Source organism: Pongo pygmaeus, chromosome 9 (assembly GCF_028885625.2).
Source record: "Pongo pygmaeus isolate AG05252 chromosome 9, NHGRI_mPonPyg2-v2.0_pri, whole genome shotgun sequence".
Lineage (NCBI taxonomy): Eukaryota > Metazoa > Chordata > Mammalia > Primates > Hominidae > Pongo > Pongo pygmaeus.
Genome location: NC_072382.2, coordinates 30,853,246 through 30,870,453, shown reverse-complemented (window position 1 = coordinate 30,870,453; position 17,208 = coordinate 30,853,246). Strand labels below are relative to the sequence as shown.

General features: G+C 44.9%; 1 protein-coding gene across 9 annotated transcripts in view; it reads left to right on the top strand.

The window, feature by feature from the left end:
• Nucleotides 1-17,208, top strand: part of PRR5L (proline rich 5 like) — a 169,199-nt gene that overhangs the window by 136,371 nt on the left and 15,620 nt on the right. For all 9 annotated transcript variants that reach the window (XM_054438692.2, XM_063670989.1, XM_063670986.1 and 6 more), the window contains 2 exons: nucleotides 4,923-5,014; nucleotides 13,887-14,027. In XM_054438692.2, the coding sequence (XP_054294667.2) occupies nucleotides 4,923-5,014; nucleotides 13,887-14,027 (233 nt within the window). The remainder of the gene's footprint in view (nucleotides 1-4,922; nucleotides 5,015-13,886; nucleotides 14,028-17,208) is intronic.

Genomic DNA, 17,208 nt, shown 5'->3' with positions numbered 1-17,208 from the left:
CAAGAATTAGCCAACCCCATGACTCTACCAAGGGCTACTCTTAGCTCCCACCAAAGTGGGGCTTGATCTTAGCTTGCCACCTCCTTCTTGGGTGACTTTTGGTTAGTTGCCAGTTTCTCCAAGTCTCAGCTTTTATCATTTTTGAAGTGGTAAATTGGGGTGAGGGGTTGTAGGGAACATAAGGCACATGAGTGGCATAACACCATATCTGGCACACAGCAGGCGAACATACTGGACCCTTTCTTTTTTTTCTGCTCCAGCCTAATGGGCCGTAGATCAAACTTACTTCCAGATCCAGACTTATTAGGTGTCATGTCATCATCCTTTTGTTTCTTCCCATTCCCTGGGAAAGACACTAGTGTGTCCAGGAAAGGGGCTCCTAGAAAGACAAAGTAGGAAGGAAAATGAGAAACTGACGCTGGAAAGTTCCAAGGTCTGGCAAACAGTAAATGCTTACCAAGCCTTGGGAAGAATAGAGGTTAGAAATTAACCTTTGCACATTTGAGAGTTGGCTGAACCTGTAGCCATTCTTCCCTTGAATACATCGATGACATTTTTTTTTTCAACTTTATAAATACCAAATAACCCAAGACCTTTAGAAAAAAAATTTTAAATTGTGGTTAAACAAAACCCCACACAATATAAAATATACCCTCTTTATAATTTCAGTACTTTACAGTTCAGTAGTGCTAATTATATTCACATTGTTGTGTAACAGATCTCTAGAACTTTATCTTGCAAAATGGAAACTCCATGTCCATTGAACAACTCCCAACATTGCCCCTTTTCCTCAGCCCCCGACAGCCACCATCTTATTTTTTGTTTCCATGCTTTGACTACTCTAGGCGTCTTATAAGTGGAATCATACGGTGTTTGTCCTTTTGAGACTGGCTTAGTTTCATTCAGCATAAGGTCCTCAAATTCATGTTGTAGCATGTGACAGGATTTCCTTCTTATTTTAAGGCTAATATTCCATTGTATGTGTATGCTACATTAGCTTTATCCTCTCATGTGTCAAAGGAAGGGGCTTATTCTTAGGTGACTTGCTTTGACCAAGAATTTAGTGGCTCTTTTGCTTTTTTTTTTTTTTTTTGAGACAGAGTCTCACTTCTGTGGCCCAGGCTGGAGTACAGTGGCATGATTTCGGCTCACTGCAGCCTCCACCTCCCAGGTTCAAGTGATTCTCATGCCTCAGCCTCTTGAATAGCTGAGATTACAGGCACGTGCCACCATGCCCAGCTAATTTTTGTATTTTTAGTAGGCGTTTCATCATGTTGGCCAGGCTGGTCTTGACTCCTGACCTCAAATGATCCACTGCCTTGGCCTCCCAAAGTGCTGGGATTGCAGGCATGAGCCACTGTGCCCGGCCCTCTTTTGCATTTTGGAGTCAGGCTAGTACAAAAATGTGAAAGACAACTGTGTGGTAAAGGGAGGGAAAAGAAACATTATCCCTGGCCATATTAATTGTATGTATGTTATCTGGGGAGTTATTACAGGCTCCTGGAAATGTGGAAAAACAGCTCTATGAAAAAGATACTGAATAAAACCAGAGGTTCAAATGCCCTTAAAAGGGGAAGTTGAATGTCTCTCACCCAAGTAACCCTCATCATAGGTACACTCAGAGTGAAAACTCAGAAATGGGGCTAGACGGGATGAACAAAGTTCATCCAAGACTCTGTGCCCCTGCCCTGGCGTGGCCTGAGAGCATCAGGCCTGGGGTATTCTCTGAGTCTCTTCTAGTCCTAGAGTTCTGGGTGTTGGGGCCTTTTCTGTACAGTGAATGGGCATGTGGGGAACCTTTAAGGGACTCTGCCATCTTCAACCGGGCATCTCTACTTTTTAATTTTATGTATTAGAACGCCAAGAAAAATTGTGTTTGGATAAAAGGATTCTCTTGCTATAAAGCAAAGTTTGAAAACAATTAATATGATCTGTCCAGTCACTGAACAAACTCCTCTGTGTTGACATCTCTGCTTAGTTACTTACATGTCTATATATACACACCCCTTCTTTACTGCTGCAGAAAAGACAGGTGGCTGTTCATATCCACTTGTTGCTGTTTTGTGGGCAGAAGACGCCATGTTAACTTCATCTTTTCTAGAGCCTTAGTGACCTTGAGTCTTAGGAAGTTTCTTATACTTACCTATGTACTTCTGGTGACCTAAACTGCTGCGTTACATTAGAGGGCAGATTTATAGGACAGTCATCTAGAACCATCCATCCAACCCCCTTCATTTTTGCAGGGAGCTAAGTCCTTGACTTATGGGCTGCTTCTGGAAGGGAAGGTACCTGTATTCTTTAATTCTTTCTCCCCCAGGGCTACCCTGTTGCTGTGTCTGTGTCTGTCTGATGTTCTTCTCTGAACACTTTCCAAAACCTCCATTACTCTCTGAAGTTTGCAGCCAGCAATTAGACCTGGGTTCTCGGGAGGCGACTTACTGCTGCTGGGTTGCAGAATTACCTTGTGTGCCAATAAGCATCCTGTCTTGACATTGAAAGGGGGAGTAAGTAGGCACCAGTGCTGACCTGCAAGGTTCTCTCTTCTTCCCCTCCTTCAGATCAAGAGGGCCTCTGCTTGTCTTGGTTGTAGAAGGCTTAAGATAAGGGACATCAACAAAGAAGCTGGAGTAACCTTTTGCCCTTTGGGGTAAATTATCCAGGTGCTGGAGTTCACCTTGGTTCTAGGAACCAGGGTGACTCAGTATGTGAGAGGGTCCTTTTAGACTTCCCCCTCCTCCTCCCTGCAGTGAAACAGCATAGCCTATATTTGAAAGAGGATGGTGACTGCTTCAATCAAATGTTTATTTGATTATCTACTATGAGCCAGTACTTTGCTAGGTGCTGGGGAGTCAGGAGTCAGAAAAACCATCACAGCATTACAGGCCCTCATGGAGCTCACACATGAATCAAATCATCACCAAGTATAAAACTGTACCTAGGACAAGTACTAAGAATACAATCTGCAGCGGGGTAGTTTGACCAATGGGGAGAGACTTTCCCCTAGAAGTGATGTTCAAGCTGCAACTAGAAAGATAAACAGAAGTAGATTAGGTAAAGAAGGGAGAGAAAGAGCAGTCAAGGCAGAAGGGCTAGCACATGCAAAGGCCCTGTGGCATGACAGAGAAGGGTGACTGAAAGAGGGATGATTAGAGCCCAAAGGCTGACAGGAATACAGAAGGAGAGGATCAAGACCCAGAAGGAGGAGGCGGATTCTCCTGGGCTGTGTAGATCATATTATTGATGTTTTCTTTATCCTAGGAGCAAAGGAAAATGTTCATGCTAACCATTAAGTCCTGTTCTACACTGTCGCATATTTGGGTTAAATGGTAGCCTCCTTCCACTCACCAGCCCCAGTATCTGCAAAAATCTATACACTTGGCATTTTCCATCCATTCATGCAAAGATTTTAAAAGATTGATTTATTGAAGTGGCTGCACCATGCTAAGCACTATGATGAGAAAGACAGATGGGGCTCCATTCCCACTCCCGTTCCAGTGATGAGACAGAGAAGAAGTGAATAAGCCGTTCCAATAAAGTGTGATCAGTGGTTTGCACAGGAAAGTTGAGGGTGCCCTGGATTTGCATTTTCCCCCTGTGAATTTCACCGTGACCTTTCAAAATCTGCACATCTTTGGACCTGCTGGCTACTAGTCATGCCCTTGTTCTATTCTCTCTCCCCAGCCACTGCTTTTATTGCCCATTAAATTAATAGATGGGAGGCACCAAATGAATCTTTCAAGATTTATTCAGTGGAACTGGCAGTGTCTTGCCAAACGCGTCTCTCAGTGTCTAATCTTGGCTGACCCAGTTTCTCTGCCTCGGATGAGCAGAGGCAGTGACCAATATCAGCTCTGATATCTAGGTCATTAAACAGCAACTGCTGTGCAGGCTCCTCTCTGCCAGGGCCCGTCTTTCCTGGAGGTGCAGAGTTCCTCACACAGTCTTCCGATGGCATTGGGTGACCTGTGTGCTCTCCAGCCTGGGGTAGCAGGGACACTTGGCCATAGCTTAGGCTTCCTGATCCTCGGGGTGAGTAGGGACAGCATCAGGAGGCAGGTGCTGTGTTTTGCAGATGGCCTTTTCAGAGAATGCTGCCTTCCCAGTTACCGTAAAGAAGTGGGTGGAGGAAACAGTTTCCAAGTTCTCTTTCTGCCTCTCTCCATTGACAGCTGAAACCCAGAATAAAGCCTGTATCTTAATGAGTAAGAAAACAAAACAGTATATAGCTGTGCACATGATCTTCCTGGATAAGATTGGCCAAGAGCATGGGTTCTGGAATCACAGCTTTGCCTTTGAGCTGTGTGACTTTGGGGCAGTTAGTTGGCCTCTCTGAGCCTGTAAAGCGGGGGTATTAGAGTCTAGTCATGAGATATCTTATAGGTAAGTAAACTAGCATAGTGCTGGATAATGTTGTAACCATTCATGTAATAACAATTACTATGTGATTTTAAGATGTCAGCTCCCTTTTCTGGATTGGAGGATGGAAAGGCATATTTGCATATTTTCAGTTGAGTTTTCCCACCCAGTCGTACATTTGCTATAGTAAAACCTTGTAGATCAAACATAAGTAATGCACTCTCTTTCCTCCCCACACCTAATGCTGCACCTCCCATTCACAGTCTTACTAGTGAAGACTAGTAAGTTTAGATTACTTATTAGTAAGACCAGAGAGTTAGGATCAATACATGCACCCTTGTGAGATGGAATATATTTCTGCCCTGAGAATTTCTGTTGGTCTTAGCCTGGAATTAAGCTCCTGTAGCACCACACCTCTGCTCTCTGGGCTTTAATAGCTCCTGGCTGCAAGTCTTTTAGCATGTGCAGCTTGACATTTTATGTGAAACTGTCTGCTGGCCTCTCCTACAAGTAATGATGAATTCTTTTCTTTCTTCCTCCCTTCCCATCTTCTCGCCCTCTTGTAGGTGAAAATCGCATTGAGGTTCTGGCTGAAGTCTGGGACCACTTCTTCACTGAGACTCTCCCTACCCTGCAGGCAATATTTTATCCAGTTCAGGTTAGTCTCGTTGGGGAACACTTCCTGCCATCCTCAGCTATCTGTCTTCTCTCCTGGCCCTTGCGGCCTGGGGGCTCCTGGTAAATGGGAGAAAGCTTGGAGATTGGGCACTTGCATTGCTTAAGGAGTTTAGAGATTGTTTAAGGGCTCTCTGGTTCTATATTTAGTACCTAACTTCAAGTGAAGAAGAGTGCCTGCATAACTAGCAATTTGTAGGCTCTTGTTACCCTCTTGGTTTTGAGTATGTCTTTATATTCTTGGAGTGGTTTGTTTTTCTTAGTTTTCAGAAGTAGAGAAGATGGGGGAAGGGAGATTTCTTGTTTCTTTTCTTTCGTTCTCCCCTGCCTCTATCTTTCTTCTCTCCCACCCCTCCCCCCGCCTTTTTTTTTGTGTGTGTGAAGCACAGTTTTAAAGCAAGTTTGCTGTCGCATTCAAATCATGAAAAAGGAGTAACATTCCGTGTTCCTCTGTAAGGGATCCTACGTGATTTAGTAGGAAGAAGGCTGGACAAGGAATCTGTAGGCTTAGATTCAAGAGTGTGGGTTTGGGCAGAATCATTTATCTTCTGCCCAAGCATAGCTCCATTGTATCTCCTACAAAACGAGGAATTTAGAATAAAATATGAATGACACCTCTAGTATTCTTATTCTGTGACATCCACTCCTTCTACGATTTGTGTTGATATCCTCGTCCCCTTGTCTCTGTAGAGGTAATACCACGATGATCACTGCCAGGTCGAAACCACCGCTAAGGGAGGTTGACCTATAGATGTTCCTCTCCAAAATACATGTCTCTCTCACTTAAGCTGCAGTGTACTCACTCTTCTCTCCTCCCACTGGGCTTGAGGCTTCGTATGTAATTAGGTATTGTTGAAGTGTGGGTGTCGTATGCAGAGGAACACAGCGATTAAGCAATGGGTAGAATGACCTTATGCCACGTAGATTGTTTGGTCTGAACAGTGTTTTAAAGGAATTTTGGATTGCTGAAAACATTTGTCAAATATTTAAAACCTGGGAGGTTATGCTTATAGATTCCATTTTCCATGTTAGACCCACCGTGTAACATTTCCGGTAAGATAGTACAGATAGAAGCCTCTGTCCTGTAGCCTGCAGAAACCTTCCCCTTCCTTACAGTAGTCACTCATCAGCCATCAGTGAGTCTTCTCTCAGGAAGATAGGCATGGGGATAAGGTTGCCAGATTAAGCAAATAAAAATACAGGATGTTGGCCGGGCACAGCACTTTGGGAGGCTGAGGCGGGTGGATCACTTGAGCCCAGGAGTTTGAGACCAGGCTGGGCAACATGATGACAACCCATCTCTATTAAAAAAAATTAGCCAGGCATGGTGGCTTGTGTCTGTAGTCTTAGGTACTAGGGAGGCTGAAGTAGGAGGATCACTTGAGCCCAGACGATCAAAACTGCAGTGAGCTGAGATTGCACCACTGCACTATAACCTGGGTGACAGAGCAAAACCCTGTCTCGAAATAAATAAATAATACAGGATGTTGAGTTATAGTTGAATTGCATATATAAGCAAATAATGCAATATTTGGGACATATACTGAAAAACTCTTCAAATTTAACTGGGCATCCTGTGTTTTATCCGGCAACCCTACTAGAAGGGGTGTGCAGAAAAGACCTGGATTTGTAGGTGGACAAAGAGACATGTTGAATCAGTACTTGGCGCCTCCTGTGTTTAAAGGCAAACTGAACCAGACCCAGGACAGCAACATGGTACCACCATTTCGAGGGGCCCTGGGTCTCTCTTCAGGCCATTTGTATAGGGAATTCCAGGGTGCAGGTGTCCAGATGGTTCTAGAATGGAGAATGCAGGATCTGGGTGGGCATAGCCCCAGTATAGTCAAGAAGGCAAAGGTGGGGGAGGGGGGTTTTAAAAGCTCAGAGCCAGGCAGGAGCCCAGACATGTGGGTCTAAGGATAGCTCTGTTTTGGTTCTCTTGAAAGATGGTAAGATCTGGCAACAATTAATATTGCCCTTGTTCACCTCCTCAGTCCCCAGTGACTGACTTGAATGCTGCTTCTCTTCTCGAGTTTGCCATGGCCCCCACCTTGCTGGCTTCCCTTTTCCTGTCAACTCCTGAGGCCATTTGCATGTGCTAACCCTGCTTTATTCAATTAGCTGAATTGGGTTTGGGTGAGATGGGCATGTCCAAATTCAGATTGTGTACAGGGAATATTCCAGGGACGTGGCGAAGATCTGTAGCAAATGGTCATCAAAGGTATATAGCATACCCAGAAAAAGGCAAACTGTGCCTTCCTCCTTTTTGTTCTCAGCTGATCCAGGTTCACATATTTATAGTTTTATAGGACTGTATGCTCTTAGGCTTTACTTTTTCTTTGTGCTTAGCCTAGAGAAACTGGATGGCATTTGGGTAACAGGGATATGCACTGTTATTTTTTTTAGAGTATGTAGGTTGTGAGGAGACAGGCTTGGTTTTGTTATGTTTTCCCCATCAAGCCTGAAACAAGAACAGAAAAGTGAATTCTGGATTAGTATGAATTCCTTCTCTGATTCATTGTGGGCCTAAGAGATGACTAAGGCCTGGTAACAAGCCAGTGCTCTGGTGAATGGCCCCAAATGATCATCTAAGAAAGCAATGATTAACTTGTTTATGTGGCAGGTTGGTATAAACTGGGTACCCCATACCCTCCCTTAAAAGTATTTTCTGCTTGCATCAAAGGCCAGATTCTGCATATAGAAAAGGCCTTTATGGGTTGGGAACCAGCGAGGAGTTCTCAAGATAAAGCTTCCCCCTCTAGCCATGCTGGGGAGGAATTTAGATATTGAGAGATTGGGATATTGGAGCCAGTTCTAACATAAATGGTGGTGGCATGTTGCTGTCCTTGGCCCGGTTAAACTCACCTTTAAACACAGGAGGTACTAGGTACTGATTCAGTATGCCCTGCTGGTCACTTATAAATCCAGGCCTTTTCTTCTGAGAGTGTAATGTTTAACCATGGGCTTAGAAGTCCCAAAGGCAAAATCCGTCATGTTCTCCAGGTGAGTGCTATAACTACCCATGCCCAGTCTAGACCCAAATGACTACAGGTATTTCATAGGAAGAAGTGATGGCAACAGAATAATCTGGGGAAGAAATGAGGGAGGGGGAGCAGCGCCAAAGAGGAACAAAGTGGTTCAAAGCATGAGCTGCAGAGTTAGCTCATGACTGACTGTGTTAGTCTGTTTGTGTTGCTATAAAGGAATACCCGAGACTGGGTAATTTATAAAGAAAAGAGGCTTGTTTGGCTCATGGTTCTGTAGGCTGAACAAGAAGTGTAGTTGCCAGCATCTGCCCCGGGTGAGGCCGCAGCAAGCCTTCACTCATGGCGGAAGGCAACAGGGGAGCCAGTGTATCACACGGCAACAGGAAGCAAGAGATAGGGAGGAGGTGGCAGACTTTTTAAAACAATTAGCTCTCTCATACTAATAGAGTGAGAACTAATGGAATGAAAACTCACTAAAGAGTGAGAGCTCACTCATTACCAAGGGGAGGGCACCAAGCCATTCATGAGGGATCTATCCCCATGACTCTGCCTTCTACTAGGCCCCACCTCCAACATTGGAGATCATATTTCAACACGAGCTTTGGAGGGGACAAATATCTAAGCCATATTTTCTACCCCTAGTACTCCAAATCTCATGTCCTTCTCACATCGCAAAATACAATCATTCCTGCCCAATAGTCCCCTAAAGTCTTAACTTATTCCAGCATCAACTCAATCAAAAGTTCAAAGTCTCATCTGAGACTCAAGGCAAGTTCCTTGCACCTATGAGCTTGTAAAATCAAGAATAAGTTATTTACTTATAAGATACAATGGTGGCACAGGCATTGGGTACACATTCCCATTCCGAAAGGGAGAATTTGGCCAAAAGAAAGGGACAGCAGGCCCCACTTGAGTCTGAAACACAGCAGAGCAGACATTAAATCTTAAAGCTCCAAAATAGTATTTGACCCCATGTTCCATATCCAGGGCACACTGATGCAAAGGATGGGTTCCCAAGGCCCTGGGCAGCTCTGCCCCTGTGGCTTTGAAGGGTGCCAGCCTCTGGGTCTGCTCTCACAGATTGGAGTTGAGTGCCTGTGGTTTTTCCAGGCTCAGGGTGCAAGCTGGTGGCTCTACCCTTCTTGGGTCTAGAGGGCAGGAACCCCCTTCCCACAGCTCCACTAGGAAGTGTCAGGGGCTCCGACCCCACCTATCCCCTTGGCACTGCCCTGGTAGAATCTCTGTGGGGGCTCCACCCCTGAGGTAGGCTTCTTCTTGGGCACCCAGGCTTTTCCACACATCTTCTGAAATCTAGGTGGAAGCTGCAAAGCCTCCTTCTCTCTTGCACTCTGTGCACCCGTAGACTTAGCACTATGTGGAAGCTACCAAGGCTTATAGCTTGCTCCCTCCAGAGTAACAGCTGGAATGGTACCTGGGGCACTTTGAGCCACTGCTGGAGCCAGAGAAACTGGGATGTGGGCAGCAGTATCCTGAGGTAGCACTGGGCATCCCCTGAGTGCGGCCTCCAAAACCATTATTTCCTTTTAGGCTTCTGGGCCTGTAATGGGAGGGACTGTCCCAGAGGTTTCTGAAATGACTTCAAGGCCTTTTTTAAACTGTGGTCTTGGCTATCAGCACCTCTTTCCGTTTTAGTCATGCAAATCTCTCTAGGAAGTGATTGTTCCACAGCTGTCTTCTATTTCTCTCCTGCAAATGCCTTTTCCTTCTTCACTGCATGGCCAGGCTGCAAATTTTCCAAATTTTTATGCTCTGTTTTCCTTTTAATTATAAGTTCCAACTTTAAGTCATTCCTTTACGCCTATTCCTGATCTTAGGCTGTTAGAAGCAGCCATGCCACATCTTGAATGCTTTGCTGCTTAGAATTTTTTTTTTTTTTTTTTTTTTTTTTTTTTTTTTGAGACAGAGTCTTGCTCTGTCGCCCAGGCTAGGGTGAAGTGGCACAATCTCAGCTCACTACAACCTCCACCTCCTGGGTTCAAGCTATTCTCCTGCCTCAGCCTCCCAAGTAGCTGGGATTACAGGTGCCCGCCACCATGCCTGGCTAATTTTTGTATTTTTAGTAGAGATAGGGTTTCACCATATTGGCTAGGCTGGTCTCAAACTCCTGACCTTGTGATCCACCCGCCTTGGCCTTCCAAAGTGCTGGGATTACAAGTGTGAGCTACCGCGCCTGCCCTAGAAATTTATTTTACCAGATACTCTAAGTCATCACTCTTAAGTTCAACCTCCCACAAATCCCCAGGGCACGGACACAATACAGATAAGTTATTTGCTAAGGCATAAAAAGGGTGATCTTTATTCCAGTTCCCAATAACGTCCTCATTTCCATTTGAGACCACCTCAGCCTGGCCTTTGCTGTCCATATTTCTATCAGTATTTTAGTTATAACCATTTAACTAGTCTCAAAGAAGGACCAAACCTTTCCTTGTCTTTTTGTCATCTTTTGAGCCCTGAGCCCTCCAAACTCTTCCAACCTCTGCTCATTCCAGAGCTGCTTCCACACCTTCAGGTATCTTCATAGCAACATTCTACTCCTTAGCACCAATTTTCTGTATTAGTTTATTTTGCATTGCTATAATGGAATACCTGAGACTGGGTAATTTATTTATTTATTTATTTATTTAAAAAAACAAGGTTTATTATTTGGCTTACAGTCCTGCAGGCTGTATATGAAACACAGTACCAGCATCTGCTCCTGGTGAGGCTTCAGGAAGCTTATAACCGTGGCAGAAGGTGATGGGGAGCCAGTGTATCACATGATGAGAGAAGGAAGCAAGAAATGGGGGAAGAGGCACCAGGCTCTTTTAAACAATTAGCTCTCATGTGAATTAATTGAGAACTCACTTATCACCAAGGGGAGGGCACTTAAGCCATTCATGAGGGATCCACTCTCGTGACCCAAACACCTCCTACTAGGTGCCACCTATAACACTGGAGAAAACATTTCAACATGAGATTTGGAGGGGACGAATAACCAAACCATGTCACTGACCTGGGTTCACATCGTCAGTCTGCCACTTATCATCTTGATATTCTTGGGAAGATAACTTTGCCTCTCTGAGCCTTGGTTTTCTTCTAGAAAATGATAAAACTTGCTTCACAGGAGTGTTAAGAAGAGTAAGTGAGATAACACATGAAAAGCACTTAATTTTGCATATGACATACAGTAAGGGCTTAAGAATTGTTGCCATCATCATCAACATCATTATCATTATTATTCTCTGCACAATAAAATGTGTTGGAGTCACAGCAGATAATCCAGTTATTTGGACGAGTTTTTCCCATGTCATGGGCTGAGCAGATGAGTTGACAATGGGTGACTGTTGAGTGTCTACCATATACTGGCACTGTTATGGAAGTGTGGGCACAGCTCCTGAGAGTTGCCTAAGTGGGGTTATGACCTGTATTTTCCTAGTCATCCTACTTAGGAAATCATCCCCCCAGTTGGTGTAAGACAGTAGGCTCTCTTATACACTGTTGCTGGGAGTACAAATGGATGCAATCTTTTTGGAGAGCAACATGGCAGTATTTTTTTTTAAGACTTTTTAAAGGCATATTTGGATTGAGTAATTTTCCTTTGCAGGAGAATAATCTGGATCTGCTGATAAAATATGCCCAACGTGGCATGGATAAATATGTTTGAAACACACACACATGTGTGCAAATGAAAGCATCTTGGTCCGGAGATGGTTGGTTACACAGAGTGTGTTCATATAGTGGTAGAATATTACGCAGCCTTACAAGTGAGGGAGGTCAATATGTGCTGGTATGAAAAGATGTCCAAAATATACAAAGTGAAACAAAAGCAAGCTGCAGAACAGTAGGAGGGGTATAATCTCTGTGTGGGTTTAAAGGTTTTATATGTGATTTTGTGGATATAGGAACTTTCTGGAGAAATCCAGAATATAAATAAAAACCTCAAGGAGCAGTTACCAGTGTGGAGTGAGAATAAGAGATTAGACGAAGAGGACTTGTAACTTTACCTTAAGCCCTTTTTCTGATCTGTTTTAATCTTTGCCTTTAAATGTTTTATAATATAAATACAAAACCAAAAACAATAAGGCAAAATAATCGTCTATTTGGAGTGCAGTTCGGGGGAATGAAGAGTCCTTCGGGATGCCTTGATGACCTTCTAGGGAATTCCTAGATAATCAGTTCTGGAAAGTGATTTGGCAGTTGTTGGAGCAGGAGGTCCTAGAATTGTTTCCTTTTGCTTTGCAGTCTTTCCTTCCCACCAGAATTGCCGTTCTAGTTTCTAGAAGGTTGCCTGCCCCAGTCTTCCTTTTTCTCTCTTCCCACATTCTATAGATTAAATCAGACAGTTCTATTGTTCACTTCCCTAGAAGGTTGTGAACAAAAAGTTATTTATGTCCCCTCTGCTTCCAGCATCACACAGGACGAAGAGCCAGGACCTGGCCAGAATAATGCTGCCTAATGCTGGCTCTCTCCTGTTGCCTCAGCATCTCTGTCCATCAATCCATCCAACAGAGGTAGTACCAGCTGGCCAACTTTTAAAAGATATTGAAGGAATAAAACCCAATCAATGTCTCTCATTATAAGATAACTTATTTAAAGCACCCAACATAATGTGAGCTCTATTTATAATTTTTTATGTTATTTAAAGGTATGGGTGGTGATTGTGTGTATCTGTTGGATGTGGGGGGTCAGGGGATATAGAGATAGCAAAACCACTCTTGACCATGTTTCTATAAAACTACAGAGTGGCAGGAAATATAAAACATCCTTAAACCTTGGTCAGCTTGGGAGGGTACCCTACTGATGTCTTTGGTTCTACCAGGAACAACCAACTTTTAGTGTGCATTTGTATGTATGTGTGCAAAGGAGAGTCTGAAAAATGCACCCTCTTTTCTCTTTTGTTCTTAAAAAACTTGAGCTCTAAAATCAAGAAGTTTGGGTTTGAAACCAACCTCTACTTTGGGTGTATTATAGTAAGTCTCTGGGTTTTCAGATGTTTCATCTGTGAAATGGGTTTGGCTCTACCAAGAACAACCGATTTTTAGTGCACATTGTATGTATTGTGCAAAGGAGACTGAAAAGTGCACCTTCCTTTCTCTTTTGGTCTTGGGAAACTTGAGCAGCTCTAAAATCAAAAAGTTTGGGTTTGAAACACAGCTGTACTTTGGTTGAATTATAGTAACTCTCTGGGTTTTTGGGTGTTGCATCTGTGAAATGGGTTTTATAATGGTACCTATCTCAAAGGGTGGTTGTGGGGATTACACATGTTGTTGACATCTAAACTATGTAGAATCATGCCTAGCACATAGAATTTAATACATGTTAGCTTATTTATAGTTATTATTTTCACCTTCTGCTCCCTACCCCATCCCCACAATTGAACAAATCCCTTTCCTCCTACTTTCCTATTTATTTTCCTTCCTAAATTACCAGTATTTATATAACAATCTAAGAGGTCCTGTGTTTTCCTTCTTTATTTGTATGATAGATGTTCGGATACATTACAGATGAAGTTGAGAAAACGGCCTTGAATGTAGGGAGGTAGTATTGATCTTCTCTTTGTTTCTCCCATCTTTCTCTTTCTCTCCTTCCTGGCCACTCATAGCACTTATAATAGTGTGGCCCTGATTATATGTGCCTTGTATTGTCTTTGGGTCATTTAGGTAGGCAGGTGGAGTCGTGCCTTATCTTAACAGCATTTTTATTCCAGAGGAGCCAAGTCTTTGGTTCTTTGAAAGACACACTGGCCCTTGCAGACGCCTCATCCCATCTTTGGTGCTATATAAACATGTGTTGTCTTGAACCCCACATGGTCAGTGGCAGATTCAGTAAGCTCTCACCTCCCGGCCCTCTCTCCTCTGTCCTCTCTAGGGCCAGGAGCTGACTATCCGCCAGATCTCCCTGCTGGGCTTCCGAGACCTAGTCTTGCTGAAGGTGAAGCTGGGTGACCTGCTGCTGCTGGCCCAGTCCAAGCTGCCCTCGTCCATTGTCCAGATGTTGCTCATCCTGCAGGTGAGGCTGTGCTGGAGACTTGCCCCACGGTGGAGGGAGGGAGCGAGGGAAGAGATTGCCTTTCTGAGATGAGGGGGAAGGAACCTAGTGACCAGAGCACCTTAGCTTGGCTTACTACTATTTAGTTTGTTGGCCCGTGTTCATTCATTCATTCATTTGTTCACTTGAGGTGCATTCACTGAGCACCTGTTAGGTCCTGGTGCTGTGCTTGGTGCCAGGACCACACTGGGGAGTGAGGGAAGCATAGTCTTTCATTCAGGAAGTAGATGCCCTTTTCCCCTCTCCAGTGATGCCAGGGAGCCACAGGTTGCAAGTCATAGCAAAGAATACACTTTTGGCCTAGCTTAAGCAGATGAGTAACTCCCTGAAAAGCTCCCAGGGCAGATGGACTTCAGGAGGGATTACAACCAGGAATGAGGCTGTCTCAGGCCATGAAGCCACCATCCTTTCTCTACTTCCTAGTCTCTACTTGTATCTGAGCTACTTTGTCTGTCTTCATCTTGTCCTATCTTTCCTGGACTTGGTCTTTTTCTCCCTGCAAGCTTATGTTCTATGTTTGGTTTGTACCTGATCGAATGTGACACCTCAGAGCTGATGTGTTTCCAGTAAGAGACTGCCCAGTGGCTGCCTAGTGTCACTCAATCCCAATTCTAAATCAATACTAGGAATTTGAGCTAACACTTATTGGTCCTTGGCTATGTGCCAGGCACAGGCCAAGGACGTTAAGTGTGTTGTTTCCTTAATCAGATAATCCAGACAATCACCGTATGAAGTAGGCATTGTTGTTATTCCCATTTTAGAGGTGAGGAAAATGAAACCTAGTAAGTTGTGTGCTTGCCTGAGGTCCCTCAGCTAGGAAGAGGCAGTAAGATTTGGAATTATGCACACCGTGCTTCCTCCCCAGAGGAAATAATTTAATTGGTCCAGCTTGGGCTAGATGATTCCTCTTTGCCCAATCAGCCATGACCCTTGAATAAGATCAAGCAGTATAAACATGGCCTTGGCAAACTCATTCCTATGGGTGGGGGCACACAATTCTCGATGAGTAGGGTTTTTGGCTAGGGACACCCGCAAGAGGTGACTACTATGCCTCTTCACCTCTGTAACAAGTTCAGATGCTGCAGCATTAGCTCTGAGCCCATCCTCAGGGAAGATGGCTTCATCCTTGATCAGGCTAGTGGTGACCCCTTGCCGCCCTCACAGTAGCAATGGAATGTCAGGCATTGGGGCCCCAATCCTTCCCCCACATCCCCCAGCTGGTGTTCTCTTTCAGTCCTTGAAGCTGGGCCATCCTTCTGGGCATTCTCCCCCTTTCCTGTAATTAGAGAGGAGGAAGAGTTGCCTAATAGGATGAGGGTGGGTGTAATTGGCCAGAATGCCAGGTCAAGTATTTTTATGGAAGAGATGGAGAAGGAGGGGGATAGAAAAATGCATGTGGGGCTCGGGTCTGAGAAGCCTTAATTAGAGCATGCTTCCTGAATAAGGAGTCTTGAAAATGAGCCCTTTGGGATTCTGATAGGAACATTCGGAAAGTTGGGCTCCCATCTTCCCATTTCAGTTTATAATAGTTTAGGGCTGAGAAGAGATTCCTTTGTGTTTTGGGCGGTGGCGGTTTGTTTGGTTTTGTGGGAAGGAGAATTGATCCAGTCCTGCAGGTGAAGACTCTCACCTGTTGCTGCTGGAACAGGAGGGCCTGTGTCTATAATGAAAAACGCCTATCACATTCCAACATTCCGGGCCCTATGCCAGGTAGCCCTGCAACCATATGAGAAAGCTGTCATCATACCCCTGAGTCCCCAAAGACAGGTGAGACTGCTTGCCCAGGAGAATCTACCCTCATGCACTCTGGTTCCTGCCCCCATTTGCTCTCCATGGGACGGCCTCAAACTCTTCAGTGGTTTCCAATCAATCTTAGAAAAACAGCCCAAGTCTGTACCCTGGCCTTCAGCGTCTCCCACCCTTCCATCCCTGCCTGGAACCTGACTTCCCCACTGCTCTGGTCTTCTTGGCTTCTCCTGGCTGCCATGGGATCTTTGTGCTCACCATTCCTTCTGCTCAGAACACTTTGTCTTCCGGGGTCCTCAAGCCCCTGTCTAATCAAGGCAGGTCAGTGTTTTCTCCTTGCCCTTGTGCCCTCAGCACCCAGCATAGGCTTTGGCACATATAGGTATTAATTAAACACTGTCCAGGGAATATAGCACCAGCTAGTAGAAGGTTGAGCAGGACTGATGCTGGGTCCCTGACGTCACACCCATGTTGGTGACCGTCATGTAGGGCTTCTTCTCTTGGTAGAGGGAAGTACAGTCAAAGAAGCTCTGGGATCGTGGCGAATTTCCAGAAAGTCAGGCAAGGAAATGGTTCCTCCTGTGTCTATACCATTATTTTTCCCATCTCACAGCTGAGATGGAGGTTCAGAGAAGGTGGCGACCTTTCTCAAGGTCTTGTACTCATTTATAAGAGAGCTGGATTGCTCCCCATCCTTTAGCCCTTGTCTTTCTACCTCCACTTAACCTTTCTAGGCAACTACTGCCTCCCTTCTGCAGTCTCCCAGGGTACTCGGAAACGCCCCACAGGCATCCTACAGATCATTAAAGATCGTCCCTCTCTCCTGCAGGGCATCTGGCATCACTTCCCCTGAGGGCTTCCTGGGAATGGTGCCTTTGGCCCATGTTCTTCCTCGCCAGGAGCTCTAGAGCCTGGGGCTGGGGGTGTGACTATGAAGAACCCGGATCTTTCCCCGGCCCAAGTCCATCTTGAGCAGCAAGGGCGATGGCCTCTGGATCTGAATGGAACTTCCAGGTGGCACTGCTCTGGGGCCATATCTGCTACAGGAAATTTGGGCCTCGGTACTTAGAATTGTCCATTCTCTTCCTAGACCTGTACTTTCCACAGTGCCAGGAGACCTGGGGCTGATATTTTTCAAAACTACCTGACCCTACTACAGAGAAAAGAGCTCTTTCTTAGGCCTTCAGCTCCGTCTTTTCTGTCGCTCTTCCACAATGTCCCTGACCCAACTCTACCCTTCCCAACACGTACAAATACTCCTACAGTGGGCCATGTGCTCTGCCTTCAAACTGCCCCAGTGAGAGGCAGAATCAGAGATATTGACCAGTGTGAAGATCTGTTTCCTCCCAGCTGATGCAGACAGGTCCTGAGACCACCGTAAGAATGGTGCATTCTC